This window comes from Cynocephalus volans, chromosome 17, assembly GCF_027409185.1.
Source record: "Cynocephalus volans isolate mCynVol1 chromosome 17, mCynVol1.pri, whole genome shotgun sequence".
NCBI lineage: Eukaryota > Metazoa > Chordata > Mammalia > Dermoptera > Cynocephalidae > Cynocephalus > Cynocephalus volans.
The window spans coordinates 16,780,817-16,800,417 of record NC_084476.1 but is presented as its reverse complement, the minus strand read 5'-3'; the positions used below and the strand labels follow the sequence as shown (position 1 = coordinate 16,800,417).

The 19,601-nt window shown below is 40.1% G+C and overlaps 1 protein-coding gene across 7 annotated transcripts in view; it reads right to left on the bottom strand.

The window, feature by feature from the left end:
* Positions 1 to 19,601, bottom strand: part of CDK5RAP2 (CDK5 regulatory subunit associated protein 2) — a 180,901-nt gene that overhangs the window by 135,879 nt on the left and 25,421 nt on the right. For 6 of the 7 annotated variants that reach the window (XM_063081771.1, XM_063081776.1, XM_063081777.1 and 3 more), the window contains exons 4-7: positions 15,663 to 15,773; positions 11,976 to 12,052; positions 5,493 to 5,616; positions 2,825 to 2,979 (exon numbers count right to left, since the gene is read on the bottom strand). In XM_063081771.1, the coding sequence (XP_062937841.1) occupies positions 2,825 to 2,979; positions 5,493 to 5,616; positions 11,976 to 12,052; positions 15,663 to 15,773 (467 nt within the window). The remainder of the gene's footprint in view (positions 1 to 2,824; positions 2,980 to 5,492; positions 5,617 to 11,975; positions 12,053 to 15,662; positions 15,774 to 19,601) is intronic. The other variant, XM_063081773.1, reaches the window with a different exon arrangement.

The window sequence follows — 19,601 nt, the reverse complement described above, 5'->3', positions numbered from 1 at the left end:
CTCACCAGTTGGTTAAGGAATGAATCTATACCTCCTTTAATTCAAGACTTAATTCATACACACAACAACCTCCTAGACTCTATTCACAGATCCCTCAAATCCAATACATCCCAATTGGAAAACATCATCTCACTATTACCTCCACCCAAAAGCATTTCCTCTTTCTCCCTCTGTTCCCCACAAACTCAGCAACCTCCACTACCATCCCACAGCTGCTCACGCTCAAAAGCCAGGTGACAGGTATCCCTGCAGCCTTTTCCTTCATCCCCTAAATCCAGTTTTCAAGCCCTTCAAGTCCATCGTGTCCATCCTACCTTCTGTCTATCTCCACCTGTTCTCCTCCATTCCTAGTTCTGTCACCTCAGTCCTGGTCACCATCATTTCTTGTCTGATTTTTGTATTAGCCTGAGAACCACTCTTCTACCCAGCCGTAGAGCCAGAGGCAGCCAGAGGGATCCTTCTGAACTTAAATCTGATCCTGTCATTCCTCCAAGCCCCACCCTTAACTCTTCAGTGGCTTCTCACACACCCTGAGGATAAAACCCCCAATTTTTTTTTTTTTTTTTTTTGTCAATATACAATGTGGTTGATTATTGTGGCCCATTACCAAAAAAACCCAAATTTTTCAACAAGGCCCACATGAGCTCCCCAGCTCCCCTCTCCTCACCTCTTCCCACCTCCCTTCCTGAACACAACACTGGGCCATGCTGTAAGTCTTGTCATGCCTTGATCATGCCATGCTCCCTCTCACCTCTGGACTTCCTTACGCCTGCAACCCCCTTTCTTCCCTTTCTTTGTCCAAGTAATTCCTCCTCATCCTAGTATTTCCTCCAGGAAGCTTTTCCCAATCCCTCTAAACTGAATTAGATAATCAGCCAGCCTTTCTCCCACACAGTCCTTTATCATTCTGTTCCTGCCCTCCACCCCTTCCATCTACCTAGATAATAAGCTTAAAATCAGACAATGAGACTCCTGGGGAGAGAGACCTAGTCTGCATCACTCTTATATTCTAATCACCACTGTGTTGAGTGGAAAATGCTCAGCAAATATTTGTTGAACAAAGGACATAATGATCCAATAGAACCAATGAATTAACTGCTGAGCATCTGTCAGGACCCTCCTCACAGAACCTTTCCAGTTAGCTCTGTCCCAGGACCTCTTTTAAACCCATCCCTAGCCCTCTGCTAGCTTACCCTTCACAGGTGCCAGAAATTCTGTCTGTTGTCTTCTTTGTTGGCTGCTCACACATTCTGTCCTATTCCACAGGCCCCCTACTGCACATTTAACTGCTGGGGACCTGTAGTTCTCCCAGGAAGACAAGCCCATAAGCCTTCTAAAGGCTTCACTACTGATCAGCAGGGAGGGATACAAGGAAATATAGAAATGAATCGTGTGTAATTTCCAGTCTAGTGGCTCCAGACTCTCCATGCACAGTGCCTGGAAAGGCTGGTGTTCTGAGGGAGAGGCTCAGGGAAAAGGCACACCTCCAGGGAGGTTTCTCTTCCTAGCCATGAAGTCAGAAAAACCCAAGGTCTCAATGGGTAAACTGAGGAGATCCTCATTCACTCCACTGAGGTTCACAGACAACTCAGGGTCCTCACTCATCCTGAGGTTAAACTTCCATCTTCCACACAACTTCAATTTTCTAAATCAAAACTAATAAAAGGCTGCAGAGCTCCAAAATGTTAGCTTGGGCAGTTAAATAAATGCAGACCATGGGCTCTCTCTCAGGGTCTATTTACTCCTCTTTTACAGATAACCCTAAAAGGTTTGCTCATGTGATTTCACAACCCATAGATGAAAACGAGTAGCAGGCTCAAACCTAAACAACACGGTGTTGCCAGTCAATGCAGGAGGCACTGAGTAACCAAGAAAAGGGAACCACAGTCAGTATCCTCTGAAACAGACCATCTGCTTTGGAACAATTTCTATCAAATTCCAAACAAGCATGGTTCTCCAATAGATAGGTCACAGGTTAGCCAGCAGTTTCACTCATGTTTAGTTCACTCAACATTCCACTTCGTGACAACCAAAACAAGGCAAGAGTGTCAAAATGTAAGGTTCATGGTAAAAAATAAAATCTCAACTTTCTCCTGACAAGTTTTTATCAAAAGTTTGATTGCAAAGTATAATGAGCATTAAAGACTGTCTAAAGGCCACACTGTCCATCCGTTTCTCTAAACTAAATGGTGCACGTTTCATCCTAGATCATCAAAGAGCTCTGTATTTGGTCTACATTGTTTTGTTTTCGGTCCCTTGCACTATACTAATTTGGGCCCTCAGCCTCATTAAAAGATGTAATGAAAAAGAGGCCACACAAAATTCACTTGTGTCTACTGTGGGGATGAAGTCAGTCACTGTTTCTTTTGGGAAGAACCACAAGAGAAATTTCCCTCTGATAGTGCCAAGTAAAACTGGGCTTCTCCTGAGTTACTGGTTTGTGAATCTTGTGTCTACCAAGACTGTTTTTCCTCTTTTTCTCTGGCTACTGAAAAGCTTATAGCCAAAACTGTATGCAAAAGTTAGTATGTGAGTAGAGCTTTTCAGCATGAATTTCTATCTACGAACTCTAATTTTTCAACAAGGCCTACATGAGCTCCCCAGCTCCCTTCTCTCTTCACATTACTATCCTATTCCTTTTCTCTCACCCTGATTTTCTCCCTAGCTTTCTATCTTACACTGCTGGACATGTTCCGGTAAGTCACACAAGCCGTGTGGGGAACAAGAAGAGAAGGGAAGGAAAGAACAGAAGGAAAAGGAACAATTCTTTCTCCGCGCTGCCAGATAATGGGATGTCAGGGTATTGCCGGGACAAGAGCCAGACCTGTCTTTCTCTTCTAGGACGAGGACCGTCTTCAAGTCCCTCTCCTGCATCTTCCTCATCTCCGAAAGCTTGCTTTCCAAGCTCAACCGAAGAGCCTTCTCCGTTTCTGTCCCTGCAAAGGCCTTTTCCAGTTCTGCTTGGGCGGCTTTCACATCCTAGAGTTAAATTAAATGCATTGATGCAATTTTTCAATACAATTGGGAACATTTTGAAAGGAAATTGGATTAAAATATAAATATTTATGACTTTTTCTCCGGCACATTTCCCCTCCCTGGATTGTATTATATACATGGAGAGAATCAGTAATAAATACATGTGCCAGCCATTTTTCCCTCTTGTATCCTGAAGAGTAATAGGTATTTCCAATGGAAAAGACTCAACTCTACAAGAACTGTATTTTTCAGTTTTGAAAAATCAGATCAATATTTACAGCTTCAATGAGAACTAGGAGAAATGTAGCTCTTAATACTAAATATACATAAATTCCAAAGAGTCACCATGATTTCCATACAAATTCATCCCAAACCCCACCACCCCCCCATTTTTTTTTTTAAGATAATGAGTACACAATTCCAAAATACATTTTCTATATCTCCAAGGTGATCTATGTGGTGAAAAACTTTATGTTCTTCCCAAGAACTCAGAGAAGCCAACAAGGAAATCATCTAAATTACTCAGGCAGTGTCTGCATTAGGGAACAAAACCCCGTTGCTCACGAAAGTGACCTGGAAATAGACATGAATCTCAAACTATTCATGCCACTGCCTCTGATTACACCACAAAGATAGAAGTCAAACAGAACCGGGTTCAAAACCCAGTTCTCACACTTACTTGCTGTGAGACACTGGGTAGTCACTTAACCCCTCTCAGCCCCAGCTTCCCAATCTATAAAGCAGGGAAAACCACCATCCTATCAAAGAGCTGCTAGGAGACTCTGTCAAATGCCTGCTGCATCACGGGAGGCCCAAAAATGTTGGCTTCTTCCTCCCTGCCCTTTCCCTCCTCGGTGCCTCCGCCAGCACTATCTCCCCAAGATAGTGCTTGCCTGTCAATCTCAATGAAAGCTGGGGAAAATCATTTCCTACACTCTTAGACAACGAACAACAAAGCCTGCTATTTACTGAGTGCCTACTAAATGCCAGTCTCTAAGCAAGGAGTTTTATTTATATTATCTTTGATCCTCACTCAACCCTAAAAAGTTATATAGTGAGACAGTAGAGCACAGGAGTTTAGAATGCAGGTATGCAGCCAGACTATCTGACATTTACTGCCTGTGTGACCAAATGACTTAGCCACTCTGTGCCTTGTTTCATCATCTGTGAAAGAAAGAAAAAAAGAATGGAAGGAAGGAAATGATAATAGTATTTACCTCATAGGTTTACTGAAAAGATTAAGTCAGCTTATGTAAAAAGCATAGAAGGGTGTCTCACACAATGGTAAGTCCTCAATAATTTGTTAGTACAGTGTTCTTACTACAACTATTACTGCGAAGTAGGTACCACTATCCTCATTTTACAGATGAAGAAGCAGATGCTCAGGGAAGGCAAGTGATAAAACTAGTAAGCGATAGAGCAGAGATCCAGCACCTTAAAATATTGGGAAGCATTTACTAGGAAAATAAGAAAACTAAACCAACAGGTTACGCCCTTTAAAAGTCTCACAATTACATTTTAAATAAAATTCAGAATTTGGGCTCAGAAGACCTTTATTTTGGTTCCAGCTCTACCACTTATAACCTAGATTAAGTTTCTCACCCTCTCTGAGCCTCAGTTTCCTCACCTGTATTTCAGACCTAACATCTATGCACAATATAAAGGATGATGTGAACATCACGAATGGAAAATTGTACACTGCAAAGCACAGTATCCACTTTTTGTATCCAGAAGTGCTTTCTGGTGCCATTTCTCTTCATATCCACTAAGAAGAAGCAGAGTTTCAAGTAGAGAAAATGAGATGAAATAAGAGTCTTTAAAGACCAAGAATTAAGTACTCCTTAAGACTAGGTTAAAATAGAGGTAAACTTCTCAACATCTATGAGACAGGAATTTTTAGCCAGGAAACATCCTGACACCCATCACAATCATAGGAAACACCTAACTGAGAATAAGCAGGAGAAGCCACATGCAGCAACTAACGGAGAGAAGACATTCAACAAGCATGGGCAGGACGGCTGGATGGAGGCTGCTACCAGGGACAGGAGCTGGATAGGCAAGCAATGGCCTAAAAGTCAGGAAATCTGATTCCAGGCTTGGCTAATGTTAGGTAAGTCATTTCTCCTTTCTGGGCCTCAGCTGCCTCATCTTTAAAGTAAAGCAACTAAACTAGATAATAAGCAGAATGGTGTTGCAGTAAGAGCACAGGCTTTCAAATAGGTTTAAATCCAGGATTAAACCTGGACTAGTTAGTACTCCTCTGTCCTCACATGAAGACAATAATGGAGACATTGTTGGAATAAATACAACAGTGGCCAGTTTGCAGGGTGTAAGGGTTATAAATTATGCAGATAAAGTACCTAAAATGGGGCTGGATCCCACGAGATGCTCAACAAGGGCGACAGTTGTTTCTGCTGAAATGCTGACAGTTTAGGAAAAAAAGGAACAAAACTGTTCCCCACCCCATTATTCACCCACTGTAAGAAATACACTCCCTTCAGGATTTCCAGACTTGCCTCTTCTAGAAGGAGTATCCTTTTGGTTAGGAGATCTTCCACCTGCTGCACCTTCTTTTGAGCATCTTCTTTTACCCGCTGAATTTCAGAGTCACCCCCTTCAGCTAAGCTCTCCACTGCTCTGCTGCAAAAAGAGGCAAGAAGGTAAAATGCCTCAGGGTGACAGTCTGATGGTAATTTCAACAGCCCCCAAAAGAAAAGGAATATTTGTTAGTCATTTCTCCCACAGACCTGTGTTGAGCTTATTTTTTTAGAAAATTAACACTTGTAATTCAAAAACATAGATGAGGAAAATGTAAGAATCATCAATAATCTTCTCATTAGGATAACTCAGTCAACATTTAATGTATAGCCTTTCACACATTTTCTACAAAAATAGAACCATTAGAACATATCTGTGAACTGATTTTATTACTTAATACACTATAAACATCCTTTTGTGTAAATAAATATAAATCTATTTCATCATTTTTAAAGGCTACATATTAATTCACTGTATGAAATATACTACAATTTATTAAATCAATTCCCTATTTTTAAAACATTTAAACTATTTCTGATTTAACATGTTTGTATGACAACATTCATAAAGTTCTGAGAACAGTACCTAGCACAAATAAGTTATTGTTGACTATAATAAGCAATGTTATGATAAAAGCATCCTTGTATGTCTACTATCCAGTGATTTCCTGAGGATAGATTCCTTGAAAGGGAACTGCTGAGTCAGAGGGTAGCCATACATTTAAGACTTTTGATAGCCATTGCCAAATTTCCCACCAGGGAGCTTCCAACAAAGTATACTTCCATCAGTGGTGTAGGGAAGGTAGAGAGCTGGTTTGACAAACCATCGAGCAAAGGAACAGTGTGCAACAAAAATAAATCTGCAGGATTAAGGGTTTGTATGATTCAACTTCTGCCAACTGGAGGGGAAAGCATTTTAAAGACAGCATAATCAATCTGTTTGAGCACAAGCTACCACTTAGGGCATTAAGTGGGGATATTATGCAAGCAGCCTACACTCCGTGTTATTCTAACACAAAACGCAGAGTGCACACTGCTGGGGCAGCACAGAATATCCTCTCTCTGAGTGACGAGCAGTGGTGGGAACGGCACACCAAAACCAGACACAGGACCACAACCACTGATGCCAAAAGGAAAACAGTGTCTGACATGAATTTGTAAGACTTATACTCTAAGCAGTCCTCATCGGATTTCTGAAATGATTGCAGGTTTCCAGAAGGCAGAATAATAAAGGAAATGGCTCCACCTAAAGCTGGTTTCTCAGAAAAACTGCAACAGAACAAATCTACTCACCACCAGCCTCCCATGCCCTACTTTAGAGACATATAAAATTTTCTGACCAAGAGCCATGTGATCAGACACTCACATGTACAGGCCATGTGAATTTTGTACTGAGAACAATGGAAAGTCAAGAGGGCCATACTTGTTGTCCAAGTCTCAAACATGAGCTGGCTGAAAATAAAGACTTTATTCATATCTTCCTTCCTTTCACCAATAAGGCTTCAGAAAGCCCCAGTGTCATGATATCATTCTAATGGAATTCAATGTGAACAATCAGAAAGAAGGCACATGGGCTCTGAAGCTGAATGATCTGCTTCCAAATTTTTACCCTATTATATCCTCAGTGTGACTCTGGCTGCATTACCTAGCCTCAGCAAATTACCTTGTACGCCTCAGTTTCCTCATGTGAAAAATGAGATGATTACCTCTTAGAATTAATGTGCTAACACATGTAGCGCCTCTTCCTTTGTGATCTGAGCACTCTGCATCTAACCTGCTGCCTCTGGGGCCAAGGCAGCACCAGCCCCTGCAGAGCAGCCCCTATTGAGCTGCTGTGGAAGGCCTGATGCAGCCCCTCTGCTGGTTCTGAGCTGAGAACAGATCACCTGCAGGCCAGAACCAAGGCTACCATTTCCACTTCCTGATTAATGCTATTAAATGTCCTCAGCCCCCACTCCCTCAGCTCCTTTCTGGAACAGTACTGTCTCAAATTCGCAGTGATTCAGAGTCATTTTTATCATTCCTCAAGGGGCATTATACATGGCCAAAAGAATTCTGGACTAGAAGCCCCTCCTTCCCGAGCCTTAGATACAAGATTTTCCCAATAATAAATTTCTGATACCTACTCATTAATGCTTTAGTCCTGGGGCTTTACACATCCTCCTCTATTATCTCTACCCTCACCCCTCCACCCCTACCCACCAAAGTGCAAATACACCTTTCTCCCTCCTATCAGCCCAGACCTAACCTTTGTTTTACAGTCAGAATCATATACATTGTCAAGAGGCTGACTACAGTTTTTAACAAGTACTGATATTATTCAGTTTGTTTGTGTTTTAGTTACACCAATAAAATATACTCCCTATAATAAATGTTCTAACTTTTCATTTATCATCTTTGTATTTTACAGTTACTATAGCAATAAAATTTAACTCAGCAGTATGGTGTAATTTTCCTGTACTAATGGAATTATTATTTTTGTTTGTGTTTTAAAGCTACAGAGATAAAATTTACTCCCAACAATATGACTACTTTTGTTTTTGATGTTCCCTCATTGTAACTGATAAACATAAAAATGGAAAACCAGCAAATTAATATGTTCACTTCACAGCAAGGCAGAGTGGGCTCTGGACCAGCTCCCAGCTCAGTTACGGACTTGGGCAAGGTCCCCCACTCCTCTGGGCTTCAGTTTTCTCCGCACTCATGTGGGAATACTGGCTGCCTCACATAGCTGCTACACAGATCAAATGCAATAAAGCACGTCACACGCCAGGCAAGGGGTTGGAGACAAAGCAGGATCTCAATATTTGTAAGTTTCCTTCCTCTACTCTTGCTTTCCTTATAGAATCTGGGCTAACAGACAAAGTAGACAGCAGGACTAAAGGAGAGGAAAGGTTGAGAGAAATTGGTCTAATCACTTTCCGCCCAATACAAGAAAGAATCTTCTATAAACTCAACCCTTGCTACCCTTTTTAACCTTCAACATTTTCTCTACAGTTCTTTAGGGAAAAGTAGGGGCTTTTCCTATGGCAGGTCCCATATCCTGCCCCTGCCTTGAACAAAAATCATAAAACTGAAAAAGGGAGTTGAGGGCATTATATTAACAAAAGTATTTTCCATCAACAAGTGTCTACCACAGACATGCCACAGACTACTGGTTGCTAGGTACTTCGGGGTAAAGAGAAAGACACACTTAGCAGTTATGTGGTAGATACTGTCATTGAACAGAAATATAGGTATTATGTATATACTATGTTTACACATGAAAATTTTAAAAAGAACATGAAATCTAGTGCCGGACTAGAAGTTAAGAACTTGGGTTCTAATCCCAGGTCTGACCTTCTGGCTAGGAGTCATGGCCCTTCCCTTCTCCAGGCATAAATTCGATCCTCTATAAAATGAGGGTATTCCTTGAGACCACCTTGCTCCCAGGATAATGATGGGATGTAAATGGATGTGAAAGCGTTTTATAAACTGAAAGTGCTACACATATAGGATCGTCATTATATGCCAGAGAGTGAGTGACTGACATGCACTAGAGGAAGTCACGTGTGATTCACCACTTGAGCCTTAACAAAGGGCTGAGAATGGACAGGCATCTGAGCTGGGAGGGGATAAGAGGGGGAAGAGGTCTGCTGGGGCAGTCAGAGCCGCAGGAACAAGAACAGCTGTAGTACCCATGAACTGTATTTGGGATAAAGCACTGGAGGAGAGGAAGTTGCTATAAGCATTCTTGAACAGAACTCATGATCTTAACCCCAGACAGGACTCACCCTTGACATCTCCCTTCCCATCCATCACCAAGGCCTGTTGATTTTGCTTCCTAAATGTCTTTCCAATTCCACATAGCCACTCCATCATTTGTCTCTCACCTCAAGCTCTAGAAGAGCTTCCTGACTGGTCTCCCTGCCTCCACTTGAGCAAACTCTATGATCCATTTCCCACCTGAGAGACCTACTCAAAAGCAAAACTCTGATTGTGTCACTTGCTTAAAATCCATGACTGCTTTCCATTTGACCTTAGGATGAAGATCAAAATCACTAGTTGTAGTGGATTGAATTATGTCCCCCCAAAACTCACTGAAGCTTGAATTGTTTCCCCTACATCTTATGTATTAGAAACTTAGCCCCCACTGTGACTGTTAAGAGGGTGGGAAATCCTATTACTTTAAATTGAAAGGTGGAGCCCTGAAGAGGTGATTAGATTGTACGACCGTGCAGTAGTGAATGCATTAAAAATGGTGGTCAGGGGCATGGTTCTGAGGGCTTTAAAAGAAGAGGAGAGTCTGTCTCTTTCTCTTGATCTCTCTGCTTCCACCATCTTGCAATGTGAGACCCCTGGGTCACTGTCACCACCACCAGATGGACTTTGGACTTCCTAGCCTCAGAAACTGTAAGCAATAAATGTCATTTTCTTTATAAATCACCCAGTTCCAAGTATTTTGTTATAAGCAACACAAAATGGACTAATACACTAGTGTTCTAGACTTCTCATACTTCCTCAGACCTATGTATTCCCTTCTCCTTGAATACTTTTTCTGGTTAATTCCTATTTATCTCTCAGATCTCATCTCAAATGCCACCTCCTCAGGGACACCTTCTTCGCTATATATCTACACCCATGTATCTACTCCCACAGCTACAAATTTTAATAGCTCCCTTTATTTTTCACATAGCTCTTTTCCTGATTTGTATTTATACATGTATTACTGCAAGTATTTTATCACCATCACTCCCACTAGAATGTAAGCCTCCTGTACCTTTGTGCATCACCACTGTATCCTCAAGAACCTAGTCAAGTGCAGCACACAACAGCTGCTTAATAAATAATTTTTGAATAAATTAATAAAGCTGGTTAGACCACAAAGGGCCTTGAACACCAGGTTGGGCAGTTTGGGAAATATATTCATACAAACTTGCACACAAGCCCCCAAAACATTCAACCCTGTGTGTCGGTATTGAGGAGTGCAAGCAAGCCTTTGTGAGTTGGGGTTTCCACGTGTACATGCTTTGCTAAAAACATGTCCTAGCCAAGACCTGCAGCAAGCAGAGCACTGAGTATGAAGCAGATCAAATTCTATTACTGATCTTCGGGCTTGGTAAAGTAGATTTGCCTCCCTGCCCAGAGAATGATGTGCCTCCAAAATCAATCAATCAGTCAAAAACTTCTTAATCTGGTTATATTTATTAATTCATTTACTCTTTGAGAAAATACCATGTGTGCAAGTTCAGTATATCTTAGAGATGAAGCCTGGGATCCTCTAGTCTGCTCAAGCCAACGGCAGGCCATCTTCCAGCTGCTGGACCCTGTGGCAATGAAAGGAATTATACTGGTCCAGAGCAGTGCAGCTGTGCCCTAAGCCAAAGGCTCCATGCTCCTGGCCCACCATAGCCAGCAAGAGCTCTGCTGCCATACAAATGAAGCATTTCCACATAGGCTTTCAGCCGGATCCTCAGTGGAGCAGCCCTGGGAAGTCTCAGTCCACTCTCACAGAGCAAAACTGAGCACACTTTAGCATCTCCACTTCACCCACAGACACCCTCTATCACTGTGCCTCTCTTACACGCTGTTTGTTTACAGGTGTGATGTACGGCTCACTAGTCTTCGATGAGCTCTTAGAGTAAGGGGTGCCTCCTTTCAGATCCTCAATGTGTGGCACAAGTAATCACAAAACAAATGTTTATGAATCAATGAATAATAACCAATTTTCAGACTGTATTTTCTGAACTGTAATTGTTGTTCAATAAATATATGAATAAACGAATTAATGGAAATACTAGTTTGCAAATGTTTTTTTAAGCAGTAGAATCCTTTTCAACCAAAATATTACAAGGGACCCTAGAACATCTGACAGATAAAAAAAAACAGTTACTCTGGATGAAGCCCCACCCTCTGCCTCACCCACCAGGACCCCTTCCAATCCCCTAGGCTTTTACAAGAACGAGAATGATTGAACTACAGATATAATTAACAACATACAGGAACCTCACAAATATATTGCTCAGGGAAGAAGCCAGATACAAAAGAATGCATATTACATAATTCCATTTACATCAAGTTCAAAACCAGGCAGAACTAAGCAATAGAGGTAATAGTGGTCAGAACAGTGGTTATCTTTGGGGGAGAAGTTCTGAGAGCACAAAGGGGGGCTTCTACGGGGCTGCTAATGTCCTCTTTCCTCATCTGGATGGTAGCTTCACAGGTGTGTTTGCCTTGTGAAAATTCATCACACTGTACCCTTACAATCTGTTCATTTTTCTATAAATATGTTATACCTTAAAAGCTTGTTGAAAAGTAAATTTAATTAAATAAAAACAAAAACCTCCTTGGGGGTCTTCAGAGCCTAGATAGAGGACAACCAGCTTAGGAAAGCATAAGGTTCTACGTTACTGACCAACCCAGTGCCCACCATCAGAAGCCCTGCATGATCTGCAAGCTTTTGCCAGGATGGTAAGTACTCACGAGGCTTTGATGAGCAGCTGCTCTCTCTCTTGGAGCTCCCGCTTCAGACTTTCAACTTCCACCTTGAGCTCAATGTTCTTCAAGACAAGATTAGGAAAGAAAAGAAACATTGTAAAATACAGGACCTATGAACATCAACAGTGGGGATACCGCTTCCAGCACAGACTGACTATGCCTGACTATCTGATGCTTGTAATAGGCAGATGTTAGATTCAAAAACTTCATTAGCCGCAGGGCACAGGGAAAAGGGAATTACTAAACACTGGTGGTCTCAAAAGAAAGCCCTGGAGTTCTCAAGACTTGGAACAATTATGTAAATGTTCCAGGCTTTTAACAGCCAAAGCATTCAAATATCAAGGCATAAATGTCATACAAGTGAGGCTGATTTAAAAATTGTTTGCCCTCCGCCAAGCAAATTTACAAGCAGTTCTGCAGTTTGCTTTTACCATTCCAAGGCAATTACTTCTAGTTGTTTACAATCACGCATGTGACGGATGTAGCAGTGGGAATGTGTTACAGCTTAAAAAAAGTAAAACATGTGGATGGATAAGTGGGAGGTCGCATCATGGCCTCTCATTTCAATATAAGATTTCAGTGTACTCACTCACAAAAAAGCCACAACTGCATGGGGGCAAGCTGTCTATGAGGGACACCACAGTGCTCTCCAACCATCTTCCTCTTAACTGACTAGAACAAGGGAGTCACACATGGCCTTAGGCTTACAACTCACGTGAGAATCGACAGACAAAATCCTTGGCAAATGGAATGCAATGTGAGACAGTGGAGCAGTGGTGGGTTTCTCAAACTTATCCGCAAATGCATCCCAGATGGAATATTAGATGAATTCATGTAGTAGGGATGGGGGTCTGGGTGCACAGTTTGCAAAGGATTGCTGTAAATCCAAGATTTCTCTGAAATTTCTCTCTTCTTTTATTTTAATAATTCATACCAATCTTACATTCTACTCTTAACACATGTGCATTAATTTAAATAAAAATAACATTTCCAATAAAATTTACAATCTCGGAAGGACATGCCTCCCTCTTTTCTGCCAAGTAGCCCTGGGGCAACAAGTACCTCAGGTTGAGAGTACAGTCAAAATGGAAAAGTCATGGGCATGGGACCAGAAGGACATGGGTTCAAATCCCGCCTCTACTCTTTACTAGGTGACTGTAGTAAGTCAGAGGATGCTCACTCACTCGTTCACTTCACAGACACTTATCAAGCACCTGTGACAGGCCTAGCACTGAGGACACTGGGGTAAACAAGACAGACGCAGGCCCTGCTGCAATGCTAACATCGAATACAAATCTGCAAGTGTGACCCTGTAACTGTCCTAAGAAGGACAAGTCCAGGGGGCTAGAAAGCAACGTTTCTCCTTTCAGATCCCTCAAGTGTCAAGTGAATAACATAAAGCCCACATGACATAAGGGACATGAGGACTAAACAAGCTAGTAAATGAAAAAAACCTAGGGGTCAGGGCTCAAAATAGGTTATTTTCTTCACTGTCAAACAACAGGGACTAAAGAAGTCATCTATGAGGCAGAACTTTTTCTAAAAGAAATTGATCTTTGTATAAAGAACACTAAATGGCAGTACACAATGTCTTCAACTGTGGTTTTGTGTAAACTGCAGAAACACCCTTCAAACAGAGGATTCCTTTTCTGGCTCTCAGAAGGGCAGACAGCTTCCAAGTATGAGCTGATATATTCTAAGTGCTTTATTTTCTGATAAACCAACTGGCACCCCAACCTAATAAATTTAAAAGAATGAATAGCTGATACGTCCATTAGACTATTTTTCTTGAGCCCAATATCTCAAGTTATAAACTTATATACATGGTGATCGTAATTTCCAAACCAAAAGTCAGGACACCTTCTAAGCATAAAATGAAATATTATGAAGATATAAAAAAGAATGAGGAAGCTCTTAAACTACTATTAAGGAAAGATATCCAAGATATCATTACATGAAAAACACAAGGTGCAGAACAGAACATACTTGCATTTATGTAAACAGGGCACTCATAAACACACACACACACACACACACACACACACACACACACACACACACACACACACACACACAAATATATATATATATACACTTGCTTGTACATGCATAAAATTCTCCTGCTAAAGGAACTAATAATTTTGGTAAGATCTAGGGGACCAGGAGACACAGGTGGAAGAAAGTCTTTTCAATGTACAGCCTTTAGGCTTTTTGTATTCTTAACCACGTGTACCTATCAAAAAATATAAATTGAAAAAAAGGAGGGGACAGGCAATTAAATTAGGCTATCTAGTCAGACAATGGAAAAGAATAGCTGAAACAGCATAATACAATGAGGTAAGCAGACCTGGGCTCAAAACCCAACTCATATAGTAGCTATATGACATTAAGCATGTTACTGATCTTCCCTGGGCCTCAGTTTCCTTTCCTGCAAGATGAGGATAAACTCCACTGCAGAAGGCAACCTTGAGAATTACAATAAGATGATGAAAATACAAATGCCCAAGACAGTGCCTAACACAGAGTCAGCAATTGACATGTGAATTAAACTTCACCTGGAAGTGATGAGATACATGACCACCATACTTACATTAAAAAATGCTCTTTAGACTACTGGTTTTCCTTTAAATTTTTGATTATATCACCACTCCCTTCCAGAAAAGGGGACATCCTTGTTGCCTTTTCACCCCCACACTAAAGGAAAAAAACTGTGCCTTAAGGGACAAGGGAGCTTTTCAATTCTTGAAAAGGCTCAGAAGTATAGTACAATCCCTCTTCAAGACAAGTCTATTTAAGTTCATCCGCTGAAATTCAAGGAGAGTTCTTTTGCCTCCTTCAAAAGTTTCCACTGGTGAAAACTTCAGAAGAGAAAAGATGGAATAATTCCCAGGCCAAGGGCTAATCTACTAAAAAAGCCAAGAAATGGGCACTGAAATATTGTTTGTACTCATGTCTTTTCAAGAAAGCCAAGTTCTTTTTCAACTTTCAGAACCAAGGTTTGTTTTCCGACGAAGACCTCCAGGTCAAGACTTCAAATGGGAAAAGACTTTTTTTTCTAACAGTTATAAGCAAGCATACAGAAATACAGAAGAGTTGTATCACAGAAAAACTGAAAATCCTAACTTTGTGCTGCCAAAGGAAGATTCTATAAGACAATGATGATAATCGTCAAGCACTGACTATGTGTGCTGGAGCTTTTCATCTGATATCTCATTTTAATCCACACAAATAACCCTATGATATGGGAATTATCACATAACTCTGAAAGCAAGCCCAGAGAGCTGAAGTGACATGCCTAAAGTTATTCAAGTTAAAAAAAAAAATTAAAAAATAAAGTTACTCAAGTTAGTCAGTAACAGCAGGATTCAATTATAAGCCGTTCTACAATTCCGCTGTCTGTTTCTAAATAATAAATAATTATAAAGAGGCAATTAAGATACAGATAGTAAACCAGAATTCTGATTTTAAAAAGAGTAAAAGATGTCCTTAAAATTAATCATGCACCTCTTTTCTTTCATCCTAATATCATTACGCTCCCCATAATCAATTCATTGTAAATGAAGGCAGCTCTATCTATTCATGCTAACTCTGAGAACAAATATTAACCATATTTCTGCTTGGAATGACAATAAGAAGAGGCCCAAGGGACAGAAGGAGAAGTAGGCCACTCACAGTTTTGTAGATGTGTTCAGTGGGGCCATCAAATTCCTGTTGCATTCTTTCCTCAAGGAAATAGATGCGGAGCTTTAGGTTAAAGTTTTCTTTCTTCAATTCAGTGATTTGCTGGAAAATAAGCATAGAAGGGTTATCTAAAGCAAACAAAAGGCAGAGGGTCTAACAGATGGTGCCTACAATAATCCTCACAGATTCCGATGCTACAAAATGGATCCAAATGTTGAATACTAGAGAAAGCTGACTTTTGCTAAAATTATACCAACCCAGAATAATTAAGTGCTTCCCACTAGCCAAATTTAGGACAATTTGAGTAGCAAAATGAATAACGACAAGAGTAAATAACGACTGAATAAAGAATTGATGACTTCCCACTGATAATAAGTAAATAAGAAAGAAAAGAAAGGGAGGAGGGGAATCTCTTCTTTACAAAAGAAATCCAATTAATAAATGTAGAAGAATAACAGGAACAGAATATCACCATTATTCAGCCTCTATAGTAATAATTTATTCAGGTAAGAATCATCAAAGCTAAAAGCATTAGATGAAAGATCACTGAAGAACTTGATATCCACACTGTCTCAAGATATCACCCCACAGATGGCTTATTAATTACAAAAGGAAAAGGTTCCTTTACAATTTAGAAACCTTGCAAATACCACCTTAATCAAGAGAATATATCTATTATCACCACTGATGGAACAAACTCATATTACATGCCTCCAGAAATAAATTACTGAGAGCAAACGATTCCACCTAAAGTGCTTCCATCTATGTTTAGCCTGCATCTAATCAAGAGGAGTCAATCAGACACATCTAAATGGAAAGACATTCTGCAAAACAACAGGTTAAACCCTTCAGAAACCTTATTAACTATCTTCTTTTTCTTTTTTTTTTTCTTTTTGGCAGCTGGCCAGTATGGGGATTGTTGGGAAAATAGAATAATTTAATAAGGCCTGCTCGCCTTAGGTCTGGTTGGGGGTGGTGTGGGCGCATTCTTTGTAAACAGGTTGTGCATAGGTGGAGTTAGCGCACATGCACGGGCCAGTGCCATAACCTGGCTGGCGTCTGCCTCGGGCCTCTGCCTGCACAGCCATTCTCTCCAACCTACAGCTTCCAAGGACCTGTTTGCCAGTTACCTAGCTCATAGACCTGCGTGTGAGGGGTCTGGTGACCCAGCCTGGCATGTGAGGTGTCTGGGAAACCAGCCTAGTGTGTGAGGGGTCTGGGGACCTAGCCTGGCATGTGAAGGGTTTGTGATCCAGTCTGTGAACAGGCTTGAGGGGTCTGTGAGCACCAGACTCAGCCCTAGCTCAACAATTGGCCTAGTCGGTAGGATTACGGGCAGATAAAAGAGCTCGACAGGGATCCAGACCTTAATGAGAATCTTAAGGTGAAAATGGTTGGAGAACTCTTCTAAATAAGTGGAGGTTAAAGATGTGTTACTACTAAGTGTAATGGAATCTCAAATTAAAAAAAAAAAAAAGAAGAACCAGCTATATGACATATGACAATAACTGGGGAAATCAGGTAACACTATTATGAGAATGTCCTAAGAAAGAGACACATGATGAAGTACTTAAGGGTGCTGTGTCATGATGTCTACAACTAACTCTCTAATGAGCAGGGAGGGAAGAAAAAAAGACATAAAGCAAATGTAGAAAAATATTAATCGGTGAATCTAGATGAAGAATGCATGGTTGTTTGCTGTACTATTTTGCAACATTTCCACAGGTCCTAAATTTGTCAAAATAAAAAGTTGGGGAGAAAAAAAGAACATATTGAGATGATATTTACTGAGAACCTACAATGTAAACAAGCACTGAGCTAGATAATTTATATACAATATCTTAATCCTTAAAACAACACTGTGAAAGTTCTAACCCCACTGTACACACGATCAACGATCACACCATCAGTGGAAGAACTGGGATTGCTATCCTGCTGACTCCAGTAACGAGAATCATCAACTAAATCTCACTGCCTATGGAAAATATCTGGTTTTTTGGTTTGGTGTGTTCAGCAAATTCTTCTGAGCAGGCTAATCTAACTCCAAGAACAGACATTGCCCTACACGCTGAAGCAATTCCCTAATATGTTTATATCACCATATTTAAATAGCTAAATGTTTTTCAAAATCCTACCACCATCCCTCCAAGTTCTCCCTCTCTGTTTCACATATCTTTGAGTTTCCATCTTGTGAAAAAAGACCATTACCACCATTATAAAGAGAATGATAGAAACATAAGCCAGGAAGGGATTTAAATTAGTCCACGAAAATGGTTACCTTTGGGGAGGAAAAGTGGATTGTGTTTGGCAGGAGCCACAGAGGAGACTTCTGGGATGCTGATAATGTTCCATTTCTTGTCCTTGGTGATGGGTACAGGGTTGTGTTCTTTTTTGATAATTCATTGAACCATTCACAAATGATCTATGCGTGTTTCTGTAAATATGTTACACTTCATTTTTAAAAGTTTTTAAAGTCAAATTGTCTGTTTAATTTAAATTATTATAAGTCAACTAGTCCATGGTTAATTGAACTTTGGTATGTCCACTCAAAAGAATCTTATGGAATCATAAATAATAAGAGACCACTTTGTGTACTCCCAGGAAAATATCTCCAATATACATTGTTAAATAAAAACACTACGGCATAGAACATTATATATGGCAAGTTACCATTTTAAAAAGGGCGGGGAGGGAGGTGGGTGGATGGTGAAAGGGAAGATGTCAACCAAAGGTTACAAAGTTTCAGTTGCAAAGGAAGAATAAGCTTTAGTGATCTATTGCACAGAATGGTGATTATAATAAATTACGCACTGTATATTTCAAAAAAGGGCAGGGGGTATGAATACTTGCTTATTTGCTTCATACAATGGTATGCATCTGTAAGTACGCTGTATACACATACCCTCTTTACCTTTTGAATTTTGTGTCATATGTTTCCTAATAAAAAATAAAATGAACTTAAAGTAATAGCAGACAAATATATCCTTCTTTAAGACTATTTGAATTGTGAACAAAGTGCTGATGATGTTTCACTAAATCCAGTGCATCTGCTCACACAATAATTGATGCATCTGTTGTTCCACTTCATTCTTAAAGTCACTACTCAGGCTCAGTTCTCCATGGTAAAGCAGAAAGACAAGGAGGCTTAGGAGACAACATGAAGTTCAATCTTAACTCTTTCTCTCACAATGCAACCTCAGACATGCTACCTCTCTGAGTCTCAGTTTCTTCATCTGTAACACAGGGATAATAAAATCAATCTCACAGGTTTTTGTGAGAAGAAAATAAATAGATTTGACTACATCAAAATGTAAAACTTTTAAAGTCAAATGACTGTGATGTTTGTAATATGTAAAACCATGTTCCACAACATAAGAATGAACAGTCTTGAATTGAATGGAAAGACAGAAAGTCTTAGCAGAGAAACAGAAGGTATAAAAATGAACCAAATAGAAATTTCAAAACTGAAAAATACAATACCAAATAACAAGTTGACTGCATGGGCTCAAAAATGGAAATAATCTTAAAGAGAGATCAACAGAAATTACCCAATACGAAAACAGAGGGGAATAAAACTTCAAAAAATATTAATATAGACTCAGAAATCCCTAAAGCAATACTAAAGATTTAATATGCATCAGAATTGCTAAAAAAAAAAAAAAAATAGGAAAAAGAGTGTGGTACAGAAAAAATAATTGAAGAAATAATAATTTTAAACTTTCTAATTTTGGAAAAAGGCATAAAACATACAGATTTAGGAAGCTTACCAAACACCAAACAGAATAAGTTCAAAGAATCTTACACCAGAGACTGATGAATACCAACAACCAAAAAAAATTCACAAAAGCAGTCTGAGAAAAATGGGACATTGCATACAGGGAAACAATCATTCGAATGATAGCATATTTCTCAGTCAAAACCACAGCGGCC